At 39.8% G+C, this 23,681-nt stretch overlaps 1 protein-coding gene across 1 annotated transcript in view; it reads right to left on the reverse strand.

Annotated features, from left to right (window-relative positions):
* GRM3 (glutamate metabotropic receptor 3) overlaps positions 1-13,852 on the reverse strand; it is a 99,354-nt gene extending 85,502 nt beyond the window's left edge. Inside the window, exon 1 of the mRNA XM_045865147.1 lies at positions 13,385-13,852. Within this exon, the coding sequence (XP_045721103.1) occupies positions 13,385-13,852 (468 nt within the window). The remainder of the gene's footprint in view (positions 1-13,384) is intronic.
* Between the last annotated feature and the right edge of the window lie 9,829 nt (positions 13,853-23,681).

Here is a 23,681-nt window from a genome sequence, read left to right on the forward strand (position 1 = left end):
ATTTTTTTTCCTTTTTTCCTTTTTAGCAAGTCAGGGGGACTCTTCTTTGTAGGATTCCAGGTGTCATGCTTCATTTCAATGATGTTCTGATCATGAGAGTGAAAGAGTATGAACTATGGGAAAGAGCTCAGGTAGTTTGTTCTTTGCTGTTGTGAAAAGGGAATATGAATTGGAAATTTCAGGCCCCCGTGAGCCTGCACATCTGTCCTGTGGTCACTCTTCCCAGGATATCCACGATGTACCCATTCCAAACACAAGCTTTGTGCCTTCTGTGGTGGCACAATGCCAAATACTTTTTTTCAACAGAAGACAAAAAGGGGTGTACAAATTTAGAGTCTAGTAGAAATAGATTCCCCACTCAAGTGATTGTCCATTCACAAGGATGCTTTTCAGCACTTTCATTGTCATCAGCTTCTGAGGCTGTGCTAATAAGTTAAAGGGAACGACAATGACTGATTTTTATGTGGACTTGTATTTACCTACAAGAGTTCCAGATGGTAAGAGGCATCAAATGCTTACTTTCCCAGAGAAGTACTATCTACAGCACTGAAATACATACATTTGAAAAATAACTCCTGTGGCTGTCCTGGGAGTTAGGAGACTTGATAATAGACTCCATGGGTTTGCCTTTGCCTTCTTTGCTGTTCACCTATCTCTTTGGGGTTGTTTTCTAAGAATAAGTCTATAACTTTAATTGTTTTATCACACATGCAATGGCCAAAAGCTTTGTTTCATTCTTTTAATTACATGATTATATATAAGCCTGGAAGAGAAACAGTGAGTGCTGCACTTTGAACCATCTGCTGCCTCATAACACATGTTATTACGTAAAGCAGGTTCTAAAAGTTGTGATGGTAAGAGACCTCAGTGACCCTTCTATTCCAAATGATAAAGTTGCACTGTTAGCTGTACAAAATCCCGGATTGGCTTGTATTTTAAACTGCAACTGGAGGTGGTATAGAGCTGAGAAACTGCCTGAGGAATTCAAGCTGTTCACATCACACGAGTTATCTGCCCATAAAGGTTGCCAATCATATTGTTATTGTGGAAAGGATTAGTCATTTTTTTTTTTTTTGGACCACACTACCTGCAGCACATCTGGGAACATTTTGCATGAAAACAGTTGACTGCAGCCCATGTATGAAGGCCAGAGATTAATCTGGATTTAGGAAATCACATAATAGAGTGTACCAAAAGCCAGTTTACTCAGTATAATCTGTAAAAGTCACTAACTCTTACATGCTGTGGCCCCAAAACACACTAGTCAAAGATTCATATTGCCTTTCCCATTCAACAGCATGACTCAGTCCCCATGATTCTGTATAGACAGTCCAGACAAAGGATTCCTTATTCATGGCGAAAACTTACAAAAATGGCTTGAAGTTAACCTGCTTTCTATCCCAACCTCTCCGGAAATCGTTGCACTCAACACCTGTGGTTTGCAACCCAGACGGTAATACACTTTCCTGTTCTTCATTTGTGACAAAGGGATTTATGAATAGAAAGGTTATCCATTTTGGCATTCTCATAGCTGAAGTGATATGCAGACCTCATAGGATCCCTTGAATCACATTTGCTTCAGGAGACCAGCATTATAAGACATGTCAGGTTTCTCATCATGACAGTGCCACTCTGCATTGGGCAAGTGTCTGTCTTGCTCCCTTACTAACAAGGCACTATCTCGGGAATAACTTTGTTTCCACTCTGACTTGGCAAGTACTTAGGAGAAGAACCAGAAGGTATTTGCCCATGGAATCAGTCTGCATCTGATTTTTGCTCCCTTTTTCCTCCATGAGTTTATGTTCAAGAGAAATCATGGAACCAAATTCATTTGGGTTCCAGTCATTGACAGTGGGATCAAAAGGTCTATGTCAGATCTGGCCCAGGGTATATTAATGTTGGCCAGCCACACCTGCAAAGGCATGGTTCCCAGCAAGACCTGACACCAACAGACCTGCTAGAAGCATGTCCTTTAGTACCTGGGGTATTGATTTTTGACAATGTCTGTTGAGGATCTAACAGAGCCACAAGTTGTACTAAAGCATATTTTCTGTGACCCTGAAGTCACTTGTATAACAATGATATGACAAATATAGCTTTACCAACAAGAAAGGCATTTCTACCCTTGTTGGCTGTTAACCAAAGGCCAAAAGTTGTTGGTATGCTTGGGGGGAGCTGAGGGCTATAGCTTATAGGTTAATATTTAGTTCTGAGGTCCTGGGGCAAAAATTTAGGGCAGAAGGTTCTACACCATGTTATGTGTAGCAAATAGGACTGTGTTATCCATGGTTCCCCTATTAACTGTTCATTCCTTCAACAGAGCTGTCAGGGATGAAAGCAAATAGTGCACAGGGTTGGAATCAAACAGGCCAATATTTGGAACCCAGCTCCTTCCCTCACTAGTTGCATGACCTTAGGCAAGTTATTTTAACTATTGAGCCTCAGTTTCCTCATCTGTAGAAAGGAAATAATAGTAGTCCCTCACTTGAAAAGTTATGTGAGGATGTAGTGATAACACCTGTAAAGTACTTAACTCACTGGCTGGCACTTAGGAAAGGTGATAGAGTTGCTGATAATGTCTCACCCCACAGTCATTCATCCAGCAAACTTTGATCAATGCCAATGGTACCAGGCAGTATTCTAAAATTTAGGTCTTTCTGTGATGAGTAATGTATCCTACTATCTTCCACGAAATTATAGTCTGGTATAAGACAAAGAAATATAACCAAGGATTAAAGTTTTGAGGTACATGTATACAAACTTATACAAAACACAGGTGAAAGAGCAATTCATGACACTCAGGTGAGTCATGGCGGGCTCCCTTGGAGAGAAAACGTTTAGTCTTGATCTTGAAGGATCAGTGCAACTTTGCCAGGCAGAGAAAGAGAAAAGAAAGTTTTGAGGCAGATGGAAGAATATGAAGACAGAGAAGGGTATTTGTTTTAATAGTGTAATAATACAGTTTAGTATTGTTGGGGCAACCAGTGCTCTGCAAGATTTAGTAGAAGGTAAAGAAGAATAGAGGGACTGTGGCTAGACTGCTAAATGTTTTATATGCCTTGCTAATGATTTTGGACTTTATTCTTTAAAAGAGAAAAAGCTATTACAATTTTTAATTAAGGGAATGGCATGATCAAAGTTGTGTTTTAAAAAGGCCATAGTGGATGATATCCAACTTGAAAAGAAAGAAGCAGGGAAGGAAGATAAAATGGACAAAACACTCATTCCAACCTTGGCTGTGAGTTCATGTAATCCCAGTAACAATGAATAAATTCGTACTAGAAATATCAAGAGTGGAGGTGTAAAGAAATGTTTGAGTTCACTTAAAACTGTTTTATTTGGTTGGTAGTAATTACTCAAATACTTATGTCCCCTTTGTTATCCTGTTCATGTTGTTACGGGTCACTTGAATCCTTCTTGGAAGGAAGCAGGTCATAAATAATATTGGTTGTTGGACAGTATAGAAAGGCCGAAGAACATTTAAATCCCTAGAAGCATCTCAGAAAAGTGAACATAAAGACTTTCTTGAATGTGGAAATAAAAACCGAGAGTCAGTTAAATAGCCATCAGTAGCAGTTGGCATTTGCTGGTTGGCATCAACCTGTGTTTATTGTTGCATTTCTTTAAATCTGGTTCTCAGTGATATTCCTCACAACTACTGTGTAAGCATAGGTAATCTGTGCTTAATACAAACATACAGTTTTCACTTCTGTGGAAAGTTACTTTGCTGTAGAAAAATTCGGAACACATTGTAGATGATGTGTTCAGTCACATCTGCCTTCCACATTGGGAAAGCTTAATTGCTTGGTTTGTGTTCTGTGAGGCCTCACTGTGAACCTGATGGCAGCTACCCAAGCTGGAGGCTCGGTGCCTAGGAGAAAGCAACTCGTCCCTGGGATGCATGCCCTGCACATTCAACCCTATTAAGTGATGGCAAATGTTTCAAGACGCTTTGCCATTCTGACCACTTGGCAAGGAAATCTGGTCTATATTTGGAATATAATTTTTGAAAGTGTGGCTTCTATTGTATTCTCCCCTGTGTTGCCAGTTCCCTCTGTTGGAAGGTAAAATCAGAGCTGGCAAGAATCAAGACTTTGTCACTAGTAACAGAGGGATTTCCATAATGTACCAGGTGGTGATGACAAAAATAGCAACACCACAGTTTTAGTGTCCCAAGCCCCACTGATACACTGCCTGGAGTATCAGTGTTTGCTTAGAGTTTAGCTGCAAGTGTTTCTGGAACACTGTTCTTAGATTGCCACAGTCCATTGATTAGAAACATGCTCTGTAAGTTTTCAACTGCATTTTTCATAGACCAGTAAAAGCACTTCTACTACATTAAATCAATGAAATTTCATTATTATAAACTGCTAAGTGTTGGCTCCTTCCATATCAAGATACTGAGCCTTATGTATATATTGACCCATTTAAAAGGTACATGTTTAATGGTATTTGAAAAGAGAACTTTGTGTTGTTAAAGCAAAATCATACCTCGGGCTTAGCTAAAGGAGTCCTATATCAATTAGCTTAGCTACTCATCTATCTCATAGTATAAAACACTTGCTGATACGTCAGGAATGTCTGCATTCCTTGCTTGTCATCCTATGACCTCCATCATAGACACGTGGCCGCAATAGAAGCTGGTTCTCAGCCATGGGCCATTCTATTGCCCAGTGGACGGTGGTCCTGATGGGGCTTGTTTCTCACAAGAGTAGTTTCCAAATAAACACATGACAGAAGGGGAATTAATTAGTGAGTAAATTAACCCTAAAGCAAACAGAAAAACAAACCAGTGCATCTTAGATAATTACCTCTGGTGAGAAATTTCTATGATGTCACAATGTTAACAAAAGCATTTTAAAACTGCTGTTGCCTCCTTCCCTATGATAAAGTCCTTGAACAGCATTGTCCTTTTCTTGGAGGAGGGGAAGCAGGAGCAATGAGGGAAGTTTCAAAACAATCAGCTCTGTGAGATTGCTTTAGAATAAAAGGTCTGGAAAGGAAATAAGTAAAAAGATTCTATCTGAGATGACATTTGAGTTGGAGTTTTCTGAAACTTAGGCTATGTGTGAGGATGATCAGGATAGCAGTGTGGGAGGCAGGCTGTGGTGATCCTAATGTTGATTCTGCTACTTGCAAAGTGGTAGAGACTTAAACTTGGTACCAGACCTTTATGACCCTCGGTTCCCCCCCAAGAATTGTTTCTCTTGGACTGGAGATATTAAAAGTTAAAAAAAAAAAAAAAAAGCTAACATAATTATAATATCAACAATAATATGTACTAAAATCTAAAATTTTAAATGCTCATTATGTGTGAAACACTATTTTTTGTGGGTTTTATGTATTTTCTCATTCATTTAATTCCTATACTAAGCTGGTAAGAGAATATTACTAGTATCTCCATCTTAGACATGAGGAAAGAGGCAATGAAGGCTTAAATAAATCCTCATCAGTCCACATGCAGAGTTTTTTTTGTTTTGTTTTGTTTTTGTTTTTAAAGATTTTTAAAATGTATTTATTAGAGAGAGAGAGAGCATGAGAGGGGGGACGGTCAGAGGGAGAAGCAGGCTCCTCGCCAAGCAGGGAGCCCGATGTCGGACTCGATCCCGGGACTCCAGGATCATGACCTGAGCCAAGGGCAGTCGCTTAACCAGCTGAGCCACCTAGGCACTCCACATGCAGCGTTTTAAATCAGTGAGCTGAAATTTTTCAAGAAAGGCATGCTAAAAATGTATAGTTGTAGCATATCTGTGCTATGATCACTGTAGCTGCAATATTAAGCTTACTACATGCAACTCTCATCTTTACTTTTGTGATGAAAGACACACTAAAAATGGATTCACAAATGGATCTCTAAAGCTGTCACTCTGCTTTTTTTTGAGGACAGGATGATATTTCCTTCTCTTTTGCATAAGCTATGCACACAGTATGTGACATGCTTCGTACTCTGATGACTCTGTGTGGAGAGACTGTGTAGAGCTAGATTGGACCAGGGACGTGGTCCTGACCGTATCTGGAATGGCCCTGAGTGCCCAGCTTCTAAAGGCAAATGAAGTAGAACCCCCAGAGCTGCTCTCAAATCAAGGCATCCTTCGTGGCACAGGTATGGGCAGTGGAGGAGGGGAGAGTGGGGGGAGACCTTTGTCCCACATGCTCACTTCGCTGCTTCGTCTTTCTTTTGCATCAAACCCAGGTTTTCCACTACTGGAAAATACTTATTTTGAACTTACAAACATCTAGACTGATCTAGAATAGGTGGGTCATAGCTGTGACCCAATCCAAGATTTGTTTAGGGATTTTTAATCTTCTGGGTATGTAGTAGGTTATCATCCTGTTAATTCTTTCAATTCATTAAAAAAAAAAAGTTTATTCTTAGCCTGGTAGAGGCATTATATTAAGTGCCCTTGGTACAAAGGCAAAAGGATATGTTTCCTAAACTCAGGTGGCTTATAGTTTGGTGGAAGAAAAGATATGCAAATAAATAATTATACCTAATAAGATAGTAGCAGGGGTATGTGTTTATGTAGTGGGAACTTGGGAAAGGTTACTCAAGGAGGGTAGGGTTGGAACTGGGAACTGAAGGTAGGTAGGGTTTGGCAAGGTCTGCAGACAGCTAAAGAACATTACATTCCAGGTGGAAGAAACACTGTGCTCTCTCTTTCATGAAAGAATGTGCAGATGGTAACTGGGAGACTATGAGAAAGTGACTTTCCAGGGAGACTTCAGAGGCAGGCTTTCTGTTTACACTGATGTGAATGTCTTTTTCCTGTTCACGTCCATTCCTTCCTGCTCATTCTGTTATTCTCTCTAGTCTCCTAGGGCTTATGATGTCAAGTGATACTCTGGTTCTTTTCTTGTCCCTGTTTTATGTATGGATTTGATATTTCCTAATTTGCTCATCCAAGCCTCAGGGGCTCATGAGTGTCTATTTTTAAATTTTATTTTATATTCTCTCTGCTCCACATTACCCCGACTCCACACAACTGTGTTCTTGATGTTCCTGAAATATAAATGCTTAATAGATGCTTATTTTCTGTTGAAAAATGATTTTATGAGAGTCCTAGTTGTAATATATAGGTAATTGAGATGCTCGATTCACCAAATTCCTAAAAATACTACCATAATCAAGTGAAATAACAACTGGCTGGGCTTCTTCAAAGTGAGCCTGACAGAAAAGAGATGTTATTTATTTTGCTTCATGTTTTAGATACTACTTCCCTTGTAATCCTTTATATCCCAATAGTAGAGTATTTTGCTTGTGCAACATATAATTATAAAATTAAGAAATGTCCTTAAATGCCATATGTTGCTTCATTCTCCTCAAAACTGGGCCAGTTTTGCTTGAATAACTCCAGTGACAGAGGACTGACTTCCTCATACCCCCTGCTCTTTCATTTCTAGGACATGTCCCTTACGTTGGCCCTAAGTGCGCCTTGTTCTAGGTCAGTGACTGCCAGTGGGGAAGGGCCATAATTCTGTGATTTGGCAAGGCATGGACACATTTTTGGATGTCACAACTTTACAACTTGACGTGTTGCTGGCATCCAGTCCAGTGGGTGGGGGCCAGTGATGCTGCTAATCCTCCTACAAAGCACAGGGGCAGCCTCAGCCCAATAGTGCTAAAGCCGAGAAATGCTGCTCTAGATGCACCTTATTTATCCACAGAAAAATTATAAATTTTTCCATCCAGCAGTCTGTCTGATACTTGGACACAGCTAACTGCACGAAGGCTCTTGTCCCTCCAAGCCCTTTGACTATTTTTCTAATGCTGTTACAATAAGACCAGCAATTCATGTGTGACTCTTCCCAAAGCATTTAAAAGAAAAGGAGGGAAGCATTGAGGAGGGCAGTGCTTCATACAGATTGACCCGTGGTGGACCACGTTTGCACTGTGCACTTGGGTGGAGGAATCATAGAATGGTGTCTTGATGTGCTGTTTGTTCCCCTTGCCCTGTTTAGATAAAATCTGTGAAACTCACTGCAAGGGATTTAGTCAAGGGAGTTATTCTCGTCAGGGAGATGATGTGAGTAATGCGTGGCATGTCCAAATCCATGTCATGATAAACAAGAATGTTATAATGACCCTCTCCCAGGGTAAGAGAGGTCCCAGGATGTGGATATTGCTAAAAATTCTGTTAAAGCATCTGACTGTCCCAGGCATGAGAAAGAGGTAGTGAGATCCTCTCAAGGCTCAAGGGTCTCTTCTGCCCTTTCTATGAGTTCACCTTGTAGACGCCATCTAACCCGTGTCCTCATTTGTTGTGAGGTCACTTTAACACTCAGGGACACAACTGGGTCAACTTATACCTGTCATTTCAGTTAAAATGTGCTCCAGGTTGGCAAGAAAGACCGGAAAAATGATACAGCCTCTGAAAAGGAGTGAGGAACATTTTTTTGGAAGGATTCAATGGACATTTTTGAGTGGACAATTGAGCTCTAACTACAGTTTGTTTAAAAAGGTGCAAGCATAAACAATGCTTCAAAGTAAGTATCATGTAGACAGTCGCCCAGCTAAAGGCAACCAACCTGATCCTCTTGAATAAATACTGTTTTCCCTCAAAGTGGGTGGATTGCAGGCTTATAGAGAAGAGCAGAGTCATCTTAAAAGTGCTTTGAAAAGAAACTGATTCACCAGAGGGGGCGAATAGACCCTGTGTATGTTTGCTAATAAAGAAGGATTTTTGATGCTAGCTTTCATTGATTATCCAGTTAAGAAATCAATACTGTTGTTTTATAAAAAGGACAACCACAGACTAGTTTGCACTGCTTAATAAGAACGTTGGGAAAATAATTATTAAGGTCTTCATCCATGGTGATACAGCTTAACTCAGCAAATCATTAAGAATTTCCCCTTTCAGGCAGTTTTCACTCTCTGCAAACAATAGCTATTGTATGAGCTAGCCCAGCAGGGGGCATCTCTGCTGACTTCCGGAGAGTTCTTTTCTGTTAGTGAGGAGATAATGAAAGCAGAGGAAGCTGGAGAGAAAACATCTCCTGGAGCAATCCCACCAATAAAGCAATCTAGGCTCACACGGGGAGATTCTTTTCTTTTCTTTTTTTTTTTTTAAAGATTTTATTTATTTATTTGAGACAGAGAGAATGAGATACAGAGAGCATGAGAGGGAGGAGGGTCAGAGGGAGAAGCAGACTCCATGCTGAGCAGGGAGCCCGACGCGGGACTCGATCCCGGGACTCCAGGATCATGACCTGAGCCGAAGGCAGTCGCTTAACCAACTGAGCCACCCAGGTGCCCCGAGATTATTTTCATTCTCTAAAATTCTCTCACCAGACAATTTTGTGACAGAAAACTCTGTGCTCTGGTTTGGGACTGGGCACTACAATTAGATGATAGGAGTTTTTAACAGTGGTGGATTCGTGATAGTACATTTCTTCTACAGCTTCACCCTCTTTTTTCCCTCTGCTCAGTTCAAGCAAAGATACTTTCCAATAAATATTCAGGGAGTCTGAAGTAGTTAAAAATGGATTGCAGTGTTGACTGACATGAATGAATCTTTGTGGCCACCAGCTACACGCTGTCACCACAGTTACCAGAGACTGGGGTCTGTGATGAGATTCAGTCCAGGAGCAGTAGGTGAGTGCAAGAGATACCCTGAAAAAGCCACTCTCCTAAAATGTGTTCTTCCTTAGTGTACAAGAGTGCTTTCAGTTCACCGTTAGAAATGTATCGCTTTGGATTGCCTTTGACTATTGGTTTTAAAATTCTTTTTTTTTTTTTTTAAAGATTTTATTTATTTATTTGAGAGAGAGAGAATGAGAGAGAGCATATGAGAGGGGTTAGGGTCAGAGGGAGAAGCAGACTCCCTGCCGAGCAGGGAGCCCGATGCGGGACTCGATCCAGGGACTCCAGGATCATGACCTGAGCCGAAGGCAGCCGCTTAACCAACTGAGCCACCCAGGCGCCCCGGTTTTAAAATTCTTATTAAAAGGTTTGTTTCAAATATATAACACACTTTAATTCCTAGCTCTGTCTCTAAGAGCTCCCTAGGACCTCTCTTCATTCTTGATGCCTAGCTGAAAGCAAGGCCCTGTGGGGAAGGGTCCCTTGGAAAGCTGTCTGGAGTCCAGTGTGTAGACACATCACTCCACCTCCTAGCTTACCTGGGACGGGACCAGTGTGGGGTCTAGTCAGAGCCTGAGCACTCAGGACACCAGGAGGTGTCCTTTTAGGAGGGAGTGAAGCCCTCTTTGTACTTCCTCTCCAGCTCACCCCGTTACTTGTGTCAAGGCCTTTTCCTCTGGCACCCGGACATTTACCACCATATTCTAATTGGCCTCCAGCATCTCATTCATACCGTGGCCCACCTAGCCTTTCTCCAGTGCAACTGTCATTCTATCAGTCTTCCTCAAAACCTTTCAAAAAGTCGTTTCTGACCTTGCGAGCCACATAAACATATTCTGAATTGTAGCTACTGTTATTTCACAAGAGTACTGTACCTGGAGCCAGATTTTAAGTTCCTTGACGCCACGCCTGTGTTCTCTCTTACTTTAGTGGTCTTTCTACCCTTGTGACGGTGCAGGATGCAAAGAAGGGGATATATACAGATTGACTTGCTGTTGAAGTACATGGGGCTCCCACAGTGGTTTGGCCCCTGGGAGGGCCGTGGAGTTGGTTTGAGGTATGACTCTTCCCCTGACTTTTCCTATCATTGTGGGGGACAAAATAGTTACCGTTTATTGAGTCTGTTAGTGTTTTGGTGAGGCATTTCCCACAGATACTCTTAATTTATCCTCTCAACAACTTGTCAAGATCGATGCTATTTTGCTTATTTTACAGGTAGGCCAGTAAATGATGGAGTTGAAATTAAGACCCCAGTCTTTCTGGTGCCAAAATTGATATCCTTTTCATTATAGCATGATCCTTTTGGTTTCCTTAGTTATACTATGGAGACAGAAACCATATCAGCATTTGTGACTTTATGGTGATATTGGCCAGAGGAATGAAATAATAAGCCAGGTCCTTTGATGATTAAGAAGTGGCTTCTTCCCTTGTGAACTTGTACAGGATTTTAATAGCCCAGACTTTTTTTTTTCTAAAACAATTTGCCCTTTTTTGAGGAGTACATAGGTAGTGAATGAGTAAAATTAGATTAAAAAAAATCTGTGTGCCTGGCACAGTTTGTTAATTACTTTGGATAAATAGGTATTTACACATCTGTTGCAGAATGTTGTTTACTGCACTGGGAGAAACTAAGGTCAGAAAAGCATATATGTAATCCCTTACCAGTGGTAATATCAGGTATAACATAAATATTTATAAAATGATTGACACTCATCTGGTGAAATTATTATTGAAAGATAACAGATACATATTTTTAATTCTCTCTGCTCAAATAGCAAATCCCATCTCTCCTGATCCAAATATAGAAATAGTGGCAAAATTAAGATAACATGCTTTGAGATGTGCAATATTTTCTATCCACCTAATGAAGTCAAAGGGTGTTTATGAAAAACAAATTATCCTAATTACTCATAATATGAGGGTGTGTTCTGAAGAAGGAAAGAAATTTGAAGTACCTCATTTAGAACAGCACAGAATTTTAAATGCAAGGAATCTGGGAGATAGAAATAAGGTTATTCCAATGCAAATAGAGCCAATTTCAGTGGTTTGTGACATATAAAGACAACACGAATGTAATCTGACTTCCTTTAGTGCTTGTGGCTTTGACTGTAGTTATTTAGTAGGAGGCAAAGTACATGACTTAGAATCATGGACTTTTATTACTGTGACAAAAAATATTGAACTACAGCTAACATATAGAAATCATACGGGATGGTTGAAAGAGCACAAAAGTATGCAAGATCTGAGTTCTAGTTCTTGAGCTACCTACCAATGGGTGTTTTCATGAAGCCAGTCTTTCTGGGGCTTGGGAAAGTGACAAGATTGAGTTAGACAATTTCTCAGCTCTTTTCTGTCTCTAAAATTCCGTGACCCTGTAAGTGAGCGTTGCTAGACTTTGAATAATATGTTCCTTCTTTTCCCAACAAAATTATGAGAGCCAATTATCAGCTTTCTTTCTAATTTAAGTTGCATGCTTAATTGTTCCCTTTTTTTCTTTATGGTAGTAATTCAGTGGTTTTTCTGTGTGCATTTTTCAGATTTACACCATGAGAAATTGTTGACGATTAATCTCTGAACAAAATGATGCCTTAGTAAAAATTAGTGTAAAAAAATAGAGTTTAGATGTTATTTCTTCTCATGGCTGATGCATCGATGGCTTCAAATCATCATGCCACCTTATCCCCACCCCCTTGGTGACATAACTTTGCAGCACTTGTCCTGTGGGTAGGACACATTTCTCTGCTCCTTGACTCTGGACTGAGTCCTGTCTGTTGCTTTGGCTAATGGGCTGCTAGCAGATGCGACACAAGCAGAAGCCTGGAAGGGGCATGTGCAGTGAAGTTTGCATGCCCTCGCACGTCTACCACGTCTCCGAGAAGAACTTGTTTGGGCTAGCCCACTGATTCCAGGTGGAGAATAAGGGACAACCTAGAGTAGAGCCACCCACAGCTGAACCCAGCCTCGATCGGCTCACTCCAGCTGATCTTCAGAATTAAAAACTATAATAATAAATAATTGTTTTTTTAAAATTTTTTATTGTTATGTTAATCCCCATACATTACATCATTAGTTTTAGATGAAGTGTTCCATGATTCATTGTTTGTGCACAACACCCAGTGCTCCATGCAGAACGTGCCCTCTTTAATACCCATCACCTGGCTAACCCATCCCCCCAGCCCCCCTCCCCTCTAGAACCCTCAGTTTGTTTCTCAGAGTCCATAGTCTCTCATGGTTTGTCTCCCCCTCTGATTCCCCCCCTTCATTTTTCCCTTCCTGCTATCTTTTTTTTCCCCTAGAATTAGCATTTTTAATTTTTTAAAATTTTTATTGTTATGTTAATCACCATACATTACATCATTAGTTTTAGATGAAGTGTTCCATGATTCATTGTTTGTGCATAACACCCAGTGCTCCATGCAGAATGTGCCCTCCTCAATACCCACCACCAGGCTAACCCATCCTCCCACCCCCCTCCCCTCTAGAACCCTGTTTGTTTTTCAGAGTCTATCGTCTCTCATGGTTCGTCTCCCCCTCTGATTTCCCCCAAATAACTGTTGTTTTAAGTCATTAAATTTTGGGGTAGTTTGCTATGCCACAGTAGGTACCCGATACACTTCTAAACAATTTTCATTGCTAGAGAAATGTTCCTTCTGCAAACCTGTCTTATCAAATACCTATAGAAGTCATCAATTATATTGTTAATATCATCCATTAATGAAATCATTAGAATATTTTCTTTTTGTTTCCCCGGGACATAAAACCAAAGAGACATGACATTTTAGCAATAGCACTGGCCAATCTTACCTGTATGGAAACACTGCTGTATGAGCCGCCAATGACCCCTGCAATGAGCAGTGGGATATTTTCTTGAATGGCATAGGATCCATCAGGACACATATACTCAGCTTCATCCACTTTAGTCAAAGATGCCCTGACAAATTCCAGCGATTGCTCTAATGCATAGGTATCCCTTGAACATGTATCCAAAATGTGTACACCCAACTTCACTCCTGGCAGCAAGTAATTGTCTTTGTTGATTTCATCAATAGCAAACAACATGGCTTCCAGGCGTTGGATCCCTCGGTCTTCATTGATTCGCCCACATTCTTCAGTTCCAGTGCCTTTTTCATTAATAGGAAACAGACCCCCTAAAACAAGGTCACCTTCTATTTTAATCTCCCTCCTCAGAAAGTTATGGTCTCCTAAAGAGAGTAAAAATCCCTTTGAAAACAAAGCTAACATGAGAACTTGTAGTCTTGTCAACATCTTCATGAATCCCGTTTCTGTACCTCTTGGGAGATATCAATGGATGAAGCCAATGTTGCCCGCTAGTCTTCCTCTCTCATTTCCAAACTGGATCTTTGGCCTGTCCTTCAGATAAGGGAGGAACAGACTAACAGAGCCTGTCACCAAATTCCTAAAGAGATAAAAAATATATGTACAAAAATGGTAAAGAAAACAACAGTGATTGCATGGATGGCCCCCAATCAGATCTTTGAAGGGATCATGACTCAAGTTAGCATTTAGCAAACACATACTGCATCACTGCACCAGACACTCTCCCACAGACACCCTCACCCAGTCCTTACAACACGTGGTGACACAGAGCTCAATCGTTCCATCTCCCAGAAAGGGATCCTGAGGACTAAAGAGGTAAAGTGACTTGAAAAAATGTACCTAGAATGGAGGTAGTGTTTAGACTCTGGTTTTCCTAATGCCAAGTTCAGTACTCCATCTACTCAGTCATTGATTTTGCTATTGGTAGGGCAGTAACTTGGATATGAGTCTTGATCCCTTCTCTTTCAGCTCCATTTATAGACGACCACTTTTTATTCACTCTTTTCTTTCCATTTGGGGACAAAACAAAGCACAACGAGAACTCTTTCAGTGTTTCTGCATTTCTACAACCACATTCCTGCCCTCCCTTCATTTCAGATACTCTCAGCCCACTGCGATCAAGATTCTGCCTTCACTGATTTAAAAAAAAAAAAAAAAAAGAGCTCTGGAAAAAGCTACTACTGATCTACTAGCTTCCAAATCCACTGACCCCATTGTAGTCCTCATTTTACTTGACCTTAATTGAAATTCTGACTCCTTTCTATCTGTTCTAACTTCCTAGGTTTCTGTTCTCTTGCTTCTACATCTCAGATTCCATTGTTGAAGCCCTCCTCCTCACCCCCACTTCTGTAGGTCATCCAGTTTCATGGTTTCACTATCACTGAAATGACTCCTACGTTAGCTGCCTCCTAAACAGCTCTGCCTACACATTCCTCTGACATCTCAAGGCCTCTGGGTTGTAACTTCTCCTTATCTCTGAATGGATCTTCTCTGTACCCAGGTTTTCAAGCCAGAAACCTGCAAACTGGAGCCCTTCCCATTTAACTCCTTCCCACACTTAATTAGCCACTAAGTCCTGTAAAGTCCACCTGTTTAACATCTCTCAAAGCCACCGCCTTGTTTATAACCCCACTGTGGTAGGCTCTTGTTATTGCTAACAGGACCATAGCAGATTTCTGTAGAGCTGCTGCAGGCCCTAAAAGCATGTTTTTATGAGTTAGGAAAAGATAACCTTCCTCAAGTACAAAATTTTCAGATTTATTATTGTATAACTTGTACTACAGATGCTGAGTAAAGTCCATTTGCTGATCTCTGCCTCCTCCAACCAGTGGCAGGCAACTCCTGATGTGGCCCTCACATTGAGAGGAATATAGTGATTACTAGTATGGGGGTTTGCATAACAAGTTGTAATTTAGGACAGTTCCATAAATCAAGCTTCTTTTTACAAAAAGGCGAGAACATATGCACCTTCTAGGAATCAGACAAAGCCTAGCTATGAGGAATCAGACAAAGCCTAGCTATGTCATGTTTTGACAATAGGTTAGGGTCTTCTCAGGGAGCTTTTCAGAATCCTGGTGTGGAGTGGCCCAGTTGCATGCACACGAACCCAATGGACCTACTGTTGTACTCCTTGCCACTCAGCTCCCGAGCGCTAGAGCAAACACTGGCCAACGCCGTCGCTCTGCCTGTTCACTGCCCTTCTCCCCAGATGATGCAAGCTTACTATTTTTAGAATTGGGTGGGAGAGGCAATAGCAGAGATTCCTGGCGCATTCTCCTGACAGGTACAGGTGCCTGTCCCTGTGTGTGGTTTGGTGTGCCTGTCCACTCTCCTGCTTCTGTGCATGATTATGTGGGGTTTTATGAAGGAGGGGGCTCTCCTGGCTGCATCTCAACTTAGGATGTCTGAAAGCCACACCACCTGTGTGCTGTCGGAGAGGTTAGCAAATGTTAATCATCTGAATGGCGTCCCATTAGAGAAGGTACTTGAATAATGCATAATCTTAATTGCTGTTCAGAATGGCCCATCTCCTGTCAATCTGTACTGACTTCCTTTTGCCTCTAGGTTGAAGAATTGACTTTGTCATGCTCTATGATCTTGTCCCTGGCTGGCTGTCAAGTCTCACTGCTCACCAGGCCCGTCAGTTCCATCCTACCTCTTATGTCCCAGCTGTTACCGAACCATGTTTATCTGAGAGGACATCTAGAATGTTGATGGCCCCTTGGTTCTGCTCATGTTTTTCCCTTTGCCACAAATGCCCTTCAATATCCATTTGTCTGGTAAACACCCACTTATCATTTAAACCTCAGTAGTCACCACCAGGAAAGGCCAAGAATTTTTTCCTATCTTCCTTGCTCAGTCAAATCGTTTACTTCCTGCTTCATATTCCTACTGTAGCTAGTTCCAGAAATGTTTGCTGTTGCTATTATAATTCTTACTTGTTTCCTTGTCTGCTCATTGGGAATAAGGAAAATAGCACAACATTGAGGATTTTTAAGGTATGAAGAAAAAAAATCAAATCTCAACAACAACAAAAAAACTAGAGACAGGAACTAGTCCAGTACGTGCTTCAACATTTTTGACATTTCTCCTTTCTCACGTTAGCAGTGCCCTTTAAAGCCTGGCTTTCCACGTGCTTTCTGTTCCTTTCGCGTGGAGCAAGTGATGGGTTGTTTTCTTGAGACACACGAGTCATCTGGGTTTTGTTTTGTTTATTTAGGTGTGAGCCTCAGCAATGACAACTGCAGTCATTGGAATGCTCAGTGTTAGCCTAGAGCCTCTCTGGGAGATCTGCCACAGGGCACCAGAAAGTCTAATAATAATAATTTTTTAAAAAGTTGATACTGTGGTAGGTTTCTATGTTTGTTTGTTTCATATCAATTTCTAGTCTCTCTTTGATCTTTATGTGCAGTTCCCTTTGAAGCAAAACAGTCACAGAAGGCAAAACTCACTGCGATCATTATCATTAATGATCAGCAGAAATGGCTCTATAAAATAATTGTTTTATGGACCTAATAAAAGAGAATAGCTAATTAAAAGAAGGTCATCAACACAGTCTTACCATATACCTATGAAAAAAAGTGTAGATATATTTTGAATCGGAAGAAAGTTTGACTGCTCAAATAATAAAGATGACCTTATATAAGTTTATGGAAAACTTAATTTTCTCTTAAGAAAATGCTCTTCGCCAAAGCAGACTTGAAAGGGAACATCACATTCCACTGAAAGTCCTAATACATATCAGTCTACCCGTTTCACAGGTAGGGGCTGTGTTTTATTTATCGTTGTGTATCCAGGGCCTGGCTTAGTGTCTGCCTGCAATCCAGAAGGTATTCAACAAGTACTTCCTGAAGGCCATCCATGGCTCTTATGCTTGCAGATGACTCTTTACTATTTTACTTGTGGCACAGTAAAAGGGAACTAAAGTAGAGAAAGGAGTTATTTTATTTCATCACCCAAGGGCTCTTATCCTATTATACTCTTTGATGGTAGGACCGCTAACAGGTAGAACTAGAGGAATTATTCTGTAAAGATGCTGGGGTGTAATGCTGCCTTTGTATTTGGCAGTTGCTGCTGAGGTGGGTCCCTATGAAGCTGGGAGGGACGTGGCCTCAGATTGACCTACATTTACTCAAGCGAAAACTTCAGTCAGGAGAATACTAACTTGGGAACATGCGTATCATCCTATTTCAAAGCATCAGAGATGCATCCACTCATCAAATATTTATTGAACACCTACTATGTGTGTGCTAGGCTGTGAGCTGGCCATGTAGAATATAAACTTTAATTGCAAACAAATGGACATTATCTCTGCTGTCAAATGGCATTCTAAATGCTTAGGTATTTTGATTTAGAAAGTGATGGAAAACTACTCATCTCTGTTTCTACCAACTATCGCTGTCATTGATGAAATCTTTTTTTAATAATTTTTATTTTTTTAAAGATTTTATTTATTCATTTGAGAGAGAGAGAGACAGAGCGAGCACAAGCAGAGGGAGAGGGAGAAGCAGACTCCCAGCTGAGCAGGGAGCCCAATGCGGGGTTTGATCCCAGGACCTGGAGATCATGACCTGAGCCAAAGGCAGACACTTAACCGACTGAGCCACCCAGGAGCCCCTATTCATGAAAATCTTAAAAATAAATTTACCCATGGGTTTCCTTTAAGGTGGTAATTGTTATTAAGTGCTTGACTCAAAAAGCAATCCATTACATATTACATATATTATATATGTTTAAAAATTAGATATACAGATCTTAAAAACAAGTTGACTGACAATGTTATGTAAATTATTTTTCCTTTAAGCCCTCTGACAAGGCATCTTGGAGTAACATTTAATGTAGTCTTAGAGAATTACAAATTAAAAATCAATTAGAGTAATGTTTAAATACACGGTCTTAATATTTTCTTATTTACCTTTTCCTTAAAGCAAAATTTAAAATGATTATGACCGTAGGGCCATGAATAATTTAAAAACACTTAGCATTATTTAAAATGAAGCCCTAAGAGCTAAAAGCACAGGAAATTAAAATTTAACATGGGAAAATAGACAAAATGCTTAATTTAATGCAACTGTTTATCTCTGAGTAACAGCTTATCGGATTGTGGCAAAGGGCACCAACCACTTCTTTTCAGGTTCCTTTCATTATAAATCAGTCAGCAGCACATTCCCCAGATAAACAGGCTCCCTACTGTAGCCACATTCATATGCAGCTGGAGAACAGTGGCTCTGCAGTCAGAGTTCTCCGTTCAGGGATGATGAGTGATGTGTCAACTATAAACAAGCATGTATAGCCCTCTCTGTAGGCAACCTGCTCACCAATGTTTTATTAATCGGTGCATTAATAGTATCTCAGAGGTTTGCTGTGAATATAACCCCTGGAATATGTGGGCAAGAAGCATCCGCATGCTCTGCATATGCTAGTATGTATTTTCCTTCCTCTCTTGACTTTGCCCAGGGACAGTGTCGAAAATGAAATCCAGTTTGACTCAGTGAATAAGTAGTTTATTCAGGGGAGATATAAGGTCAGCCCCCATGCCCACTCCCTCCTAAAAAGAAACCCTTAAGTTGCTGAAAGGCTTTGAGTGTTCAAAGCCTTCCTTGCACATCCAACTGATTTGGAGAAAATTTAGGGTTAGGGATATTTTATGAAATTCGGTTGCACATTTGGTTATAAAATATTCAGCTGCCAGAATTACAGGCAATAAAAGACATGGCTTTTGTCCTTGAACTGCCATTTTTCAATTGGGTAAACAGAGCCTGTAGCTTACTGACATTTTTAATAGCAGGACGTATCATGCACAATTCTAATTCCTTTACTCTTCCTAGGCAACAAAAGTATTTTTTTTCTAGAAGTCCTTAAGAAATCATTATAAGTAGCTGACTACTTAAAACCCAATCATTTTTAACAAATCTAGCTTAAAACATCTGGCTTAAATTACTCCAACTGTAAGGTGGTCTAATTCCATTTGCTGAATTCCCATATAGTTTGTGCTATGTTTATCATAATGATCATATTTTGTTTTATATTTATTTGTTTAGGTTTTTTTTTAATTGAAATTTAGCAATTGGAAATTGTTCTTTCTTTCTTCCTCCTTAGATTGTAAGCTATTGGATATTAAGGACAATGCCTTAGACATTTCTCTACTTCCCATAGTGCCTCACGTATATAGTTGTCACATACTGGTTAAATGATAAATTCCAAGTGGCATGTAAATTTTTGAGAGATTGGTCAGAGGATCGGGAAAATAACTTGGAAATTCCCTGCAGAGAATGAAGAAGTTAGCTGAAAAGGCCATTTTCCTTTTTTTTCCCCCCAAAGTGCCCTTATTATAGATCAAGATTCAACTTTGGTGCTTAGAGAAACTTGACCCAAATAACTCTCAATCTTCCTTTGACTTTGAATTGCTGATTTTTAAGGAAAAAGATATAGAATAAAACTAGAAAAGTTGAGAGCACTTGGAGAAATTAGAAAGGTTAGGACATACACGGGTGTGAAAAATGAAGAATGAAAAACAACACAGGACCTACAGGTCAGGTTCCATGATGCATGAATGACAAGGTGGCAGAGTGGAGACAAGGCCCATATATTTAGATTTGAAGTTACAGAGGAAAGTTTTGCTTTCTCTCAAATTTTTCTAGTTTGAGGAAGTTTGAGATACCACAATATATATAAAATTTCACATAACCAAAAACGTAAGTCAAGTAGTGGAAATGAATTGACCAGGCTCTTTCCTGTGATCCTGTTTTATTCACAGTGAAGATAGAGGAAGGCCCCAAACTCTAGGTGGCTATCTGGAGGAGGGAGATGCTGCCAGTTAGGATGATGGAGCCAGAAAGAGATGTTGATGATTAGAAAAGGAGAAACCCCCACTTCACTATTTGAACTTTGACCCTCTGCCCCCTGCAAAAAATCACATATATTATTTCCTTTATCCTCTGAACTTAGAAAAGAGCGTTTTTATGAGGTAGGCAAACAGATTTACAGTTGTGCTAAACTTTAGTCCTTAGGGTAATTGCTGGTAATTTACTTCCAATCAATAATATTAACTTGGTTCATTCAATATAGAGTATATGAAAGATTTATTCACTTTCACCAAAGTAAATCTTTACTGTTCTAAACACCAAACTGCACGGTATTTTCCTATGTGTGTGTGTGGGTGTGTTTTGCCGTTTCAGCTGTTTTTTCATCCTTAAGTTTCCTAACCTCCTTACAAAGCCTTGGAATTGGAGCCTCCCCCAATTCCCTGCAGTCCACCTTTGTCCTTTTCCTCTTAGAAGCTGCCAACTCTAATAGAAGTTATAGGTTTGTCAGCATGAACAGAGAATACAGAACCTGGGTTTTCAAAAGCTTTCCCTCTAGCTCTGGACAAAATGGTAAAGGAGAAAAAATGGAGAAATATTTTTCATAGGAGAACATTTTTACCTGTTGGTCATGGGATCTATCAACTGGCTGTTATTTATAATGTTCTATGTGCATATAGTTCTTTCTCTTGAATAATGTCAAAGTATTTTACACAATGAAATAACTTTTACTTCTTCCTGGTGAGAAAGAATTACATCATCTATTGCTGAGGAGAGATTGTGGCAGGAAGAAATTTGTAATGCAAATTGTTCAAGGTAATAGTGAGAAGTAAATACATAATTAGGACCTAAGGAAGTTTTTTTAAAAATCATTATTGCCCAATAAAGTCTTACAAAAAGAGAACACATGTCAACACATATCATCCTATTTCCCCCAAAATATCACATCCATCTCTCAAATTTTCCTCAGTAGGTAAATGGTAAAATGTCTGAAATACCACCATCTTTGCCTACTGTCAAAGAATTTGTTAGAATACTTGTAGCTTGGGCGCCTGGATGGCTCAGTTGGTTAAGCGACTGCCTTCGGCTCAGGTCATGATCCTGGAGTCCCAGGATCAAGTCCCACATCGGGCTCCCTGCTCGGCGGGGAGTCTGCTTCTCCCTCTGACCGCCCCCCCTCATGTGCTTGCTCTCTCTCATTCTCTCTCTCTCAAATAAATAAATAAAATCTTTAAAAAAAAAAAAAGAATACTTGTAGCTGGCTTCTGCTTCTGGCCAGTCATAGCAATTGGTATTTAATCTGCCCTCCAGCTGAAAGTAGCTATAAAACTGGACAAAACATATAAGAATATAAGGCAAGCTATGACCCTTGAGAGAAAGAAACACATGAGGGAAACTCCATGATTACTCTATGAATTTCCCAACATTCTACGTGGGAGCACATTTCTGCCCTGAGGCAGTGACAGTATTGTTGACCTCAAGAGGCAGAGATTAGAGTTCTTGGTTTCTGAAGTGGTTGCAATTTGTAGGGTAGAAAGCTACACAGAGATGGTGAGCATAAGAACTAGGTGGTGCAAAGGCTGGTTGTGTGATATACAGAGTAAATTCAGTGAGGTCTGGCGGAGATCACCTGCCTGCAAGAAGTTTGAGAGATAAATGTCAATATCAGAGGTCATGCATATCAGAAAATTAATGAAGTTCTATCCCAGCTCCAGTGGAGAGACCACACCAGGCATTATTGTACTTTCAATTAAATTCTCAGAAAGGCTACCCTCTATAAGTAAGGGCCAAGCTCAGGAATGAGGGGCATGTTACAGGACTACATCTAAAATAGACCTGCCCTAATGAGACTAAAACTAAGTCTAACGAAACTAAAATTATCCACCAGTTATTTAATTGCCTGCTAAGCCAAAACTCAAAACTCTTAAAGGAAGATGATATAATTTAGACTGCCTTCAGTATAATTCCACAATAACTAGTATACAATTAAAAATTGTTTGATATATAAGAAAACAGGAAAATGAGACCCAGAGTACAGAGAGAAAGCATTAAATAGAAATAGGCCCTGAAATGACTCCTATTTTGAAATTAGCAGACAAGAACTTTAAGTAAACTATTATAAATATGTTCAAAGATTTAAATATATGAATGAATAGATGAGAAATCTCATGAGAGAATGGAAAGTTTAAAAAAAACACAAATACTAGAACTCAAAAGTACAATATTTGAATATGAAATGTGTGTGAGGGGACACAACGAATTGGAGATGGTAAAATAATAAAAACCAAAAAAACAAAATGAAACAAAAAACAAAACAAACTTGAAGACAGATGAAAAGAAATAATCCAATCTGACTAGAGAGAGAAAACATTGAAAAAATTTGACCAAAGCTTCAGTGTTCACTTGGACGATATTAAGTGGTCTAATACACATGCAATTTGAGTTTACAAAACCAAGGAACTCAGCAAACTCTAAGCAGGATAAATACAAATAAAACTATACTCTAGGCAAATCATAGTCAATTTGTTAAAACCAAAGACAAAGGGAAAACTTTGAAAACAGAGTAAAAGAGCACATATGTGCAGGGTAACAATATGAATGAGGGCTCACTTTTCATCAGAATCACTGATAGCCATAACCCAGTGGAATGTGACATCTTTAAAGTTCTGGGGTGGGGGGAGGGGAACTGGCCAAGCATCCCCAAATTCTTTTTCCAGTTAAAATATGCTTCAAGAAGGAAGGTGAATTACAGATTTTTCAGGCAACTAAAAGTGAGGGATTTCATTGCCAGCAGACTTAAAATATGAGAAATGTTAAAGGAATTACTTCAAAGAGGAAATGACACCAGATGGAAATTCAAATGTATAGGAGGGAATGAAGGGCACCAGATATGGTAAATGTATGGGTTAATGTAGAAGAATATCCATTAAGTCTAGCTACCAGGTATTGTTAGAATGAGTTCATGAAAACTATATTTGTCACAAATAAAAAATGGTAAGAAAATATGGGTTCCACTACCATTTTGTCTATTATAGTTTGATTTTATTTCTCTCTGTGTATATGTTTGCATTTTTCTTAGATCCTGTTAGCTGAAAACCTTTTTGCACCTTCTAGAGTCCTCCTGCTAATAGAACAATCTCATAATTCAAAGGCCATTCTTCCAAAAGTAAGATAGGTAATACCCAATAACATATTCTTCTTTATGATAAAGCTGCTAATAGATTCAATGAAGGATGAAACCCAACTGGTATACACTGGTACAGTTGTACTAGTTGTTAAAGTATTAAAATACTTCCATTTGGTTGGTGAACAGTAAATCCACTAAGCCCTCTGAATATTCCTCCACTTTCCTGGTTGCTCTGGTTCCTCCTCTGGCATATCTCCATCACTTTTCCCAATTTCCTCATGACCCAGCAACAAAAGTGTTAAATTCTGGTACAGGAGGATCTTTAGTTTCCAGT

The sequence above is a fragment of the Mirounga angustirostris genome, unplaced genomic scaffold, assembly GCF_029215605.1.
Source record: "Mirounga angustirostris isolate CCGP_5_RB_7025 unplaced genomic scaffold, mMirAng1.0.hap1 SCAF_12, whole genome shotgun sequence".
Classification (NCBI taxonomy): Eukaryota; Metazoa; Chordata; class Mammalia; order Carnivora; family Phocidae; genus Mirounga; species Mirounga angustirostris.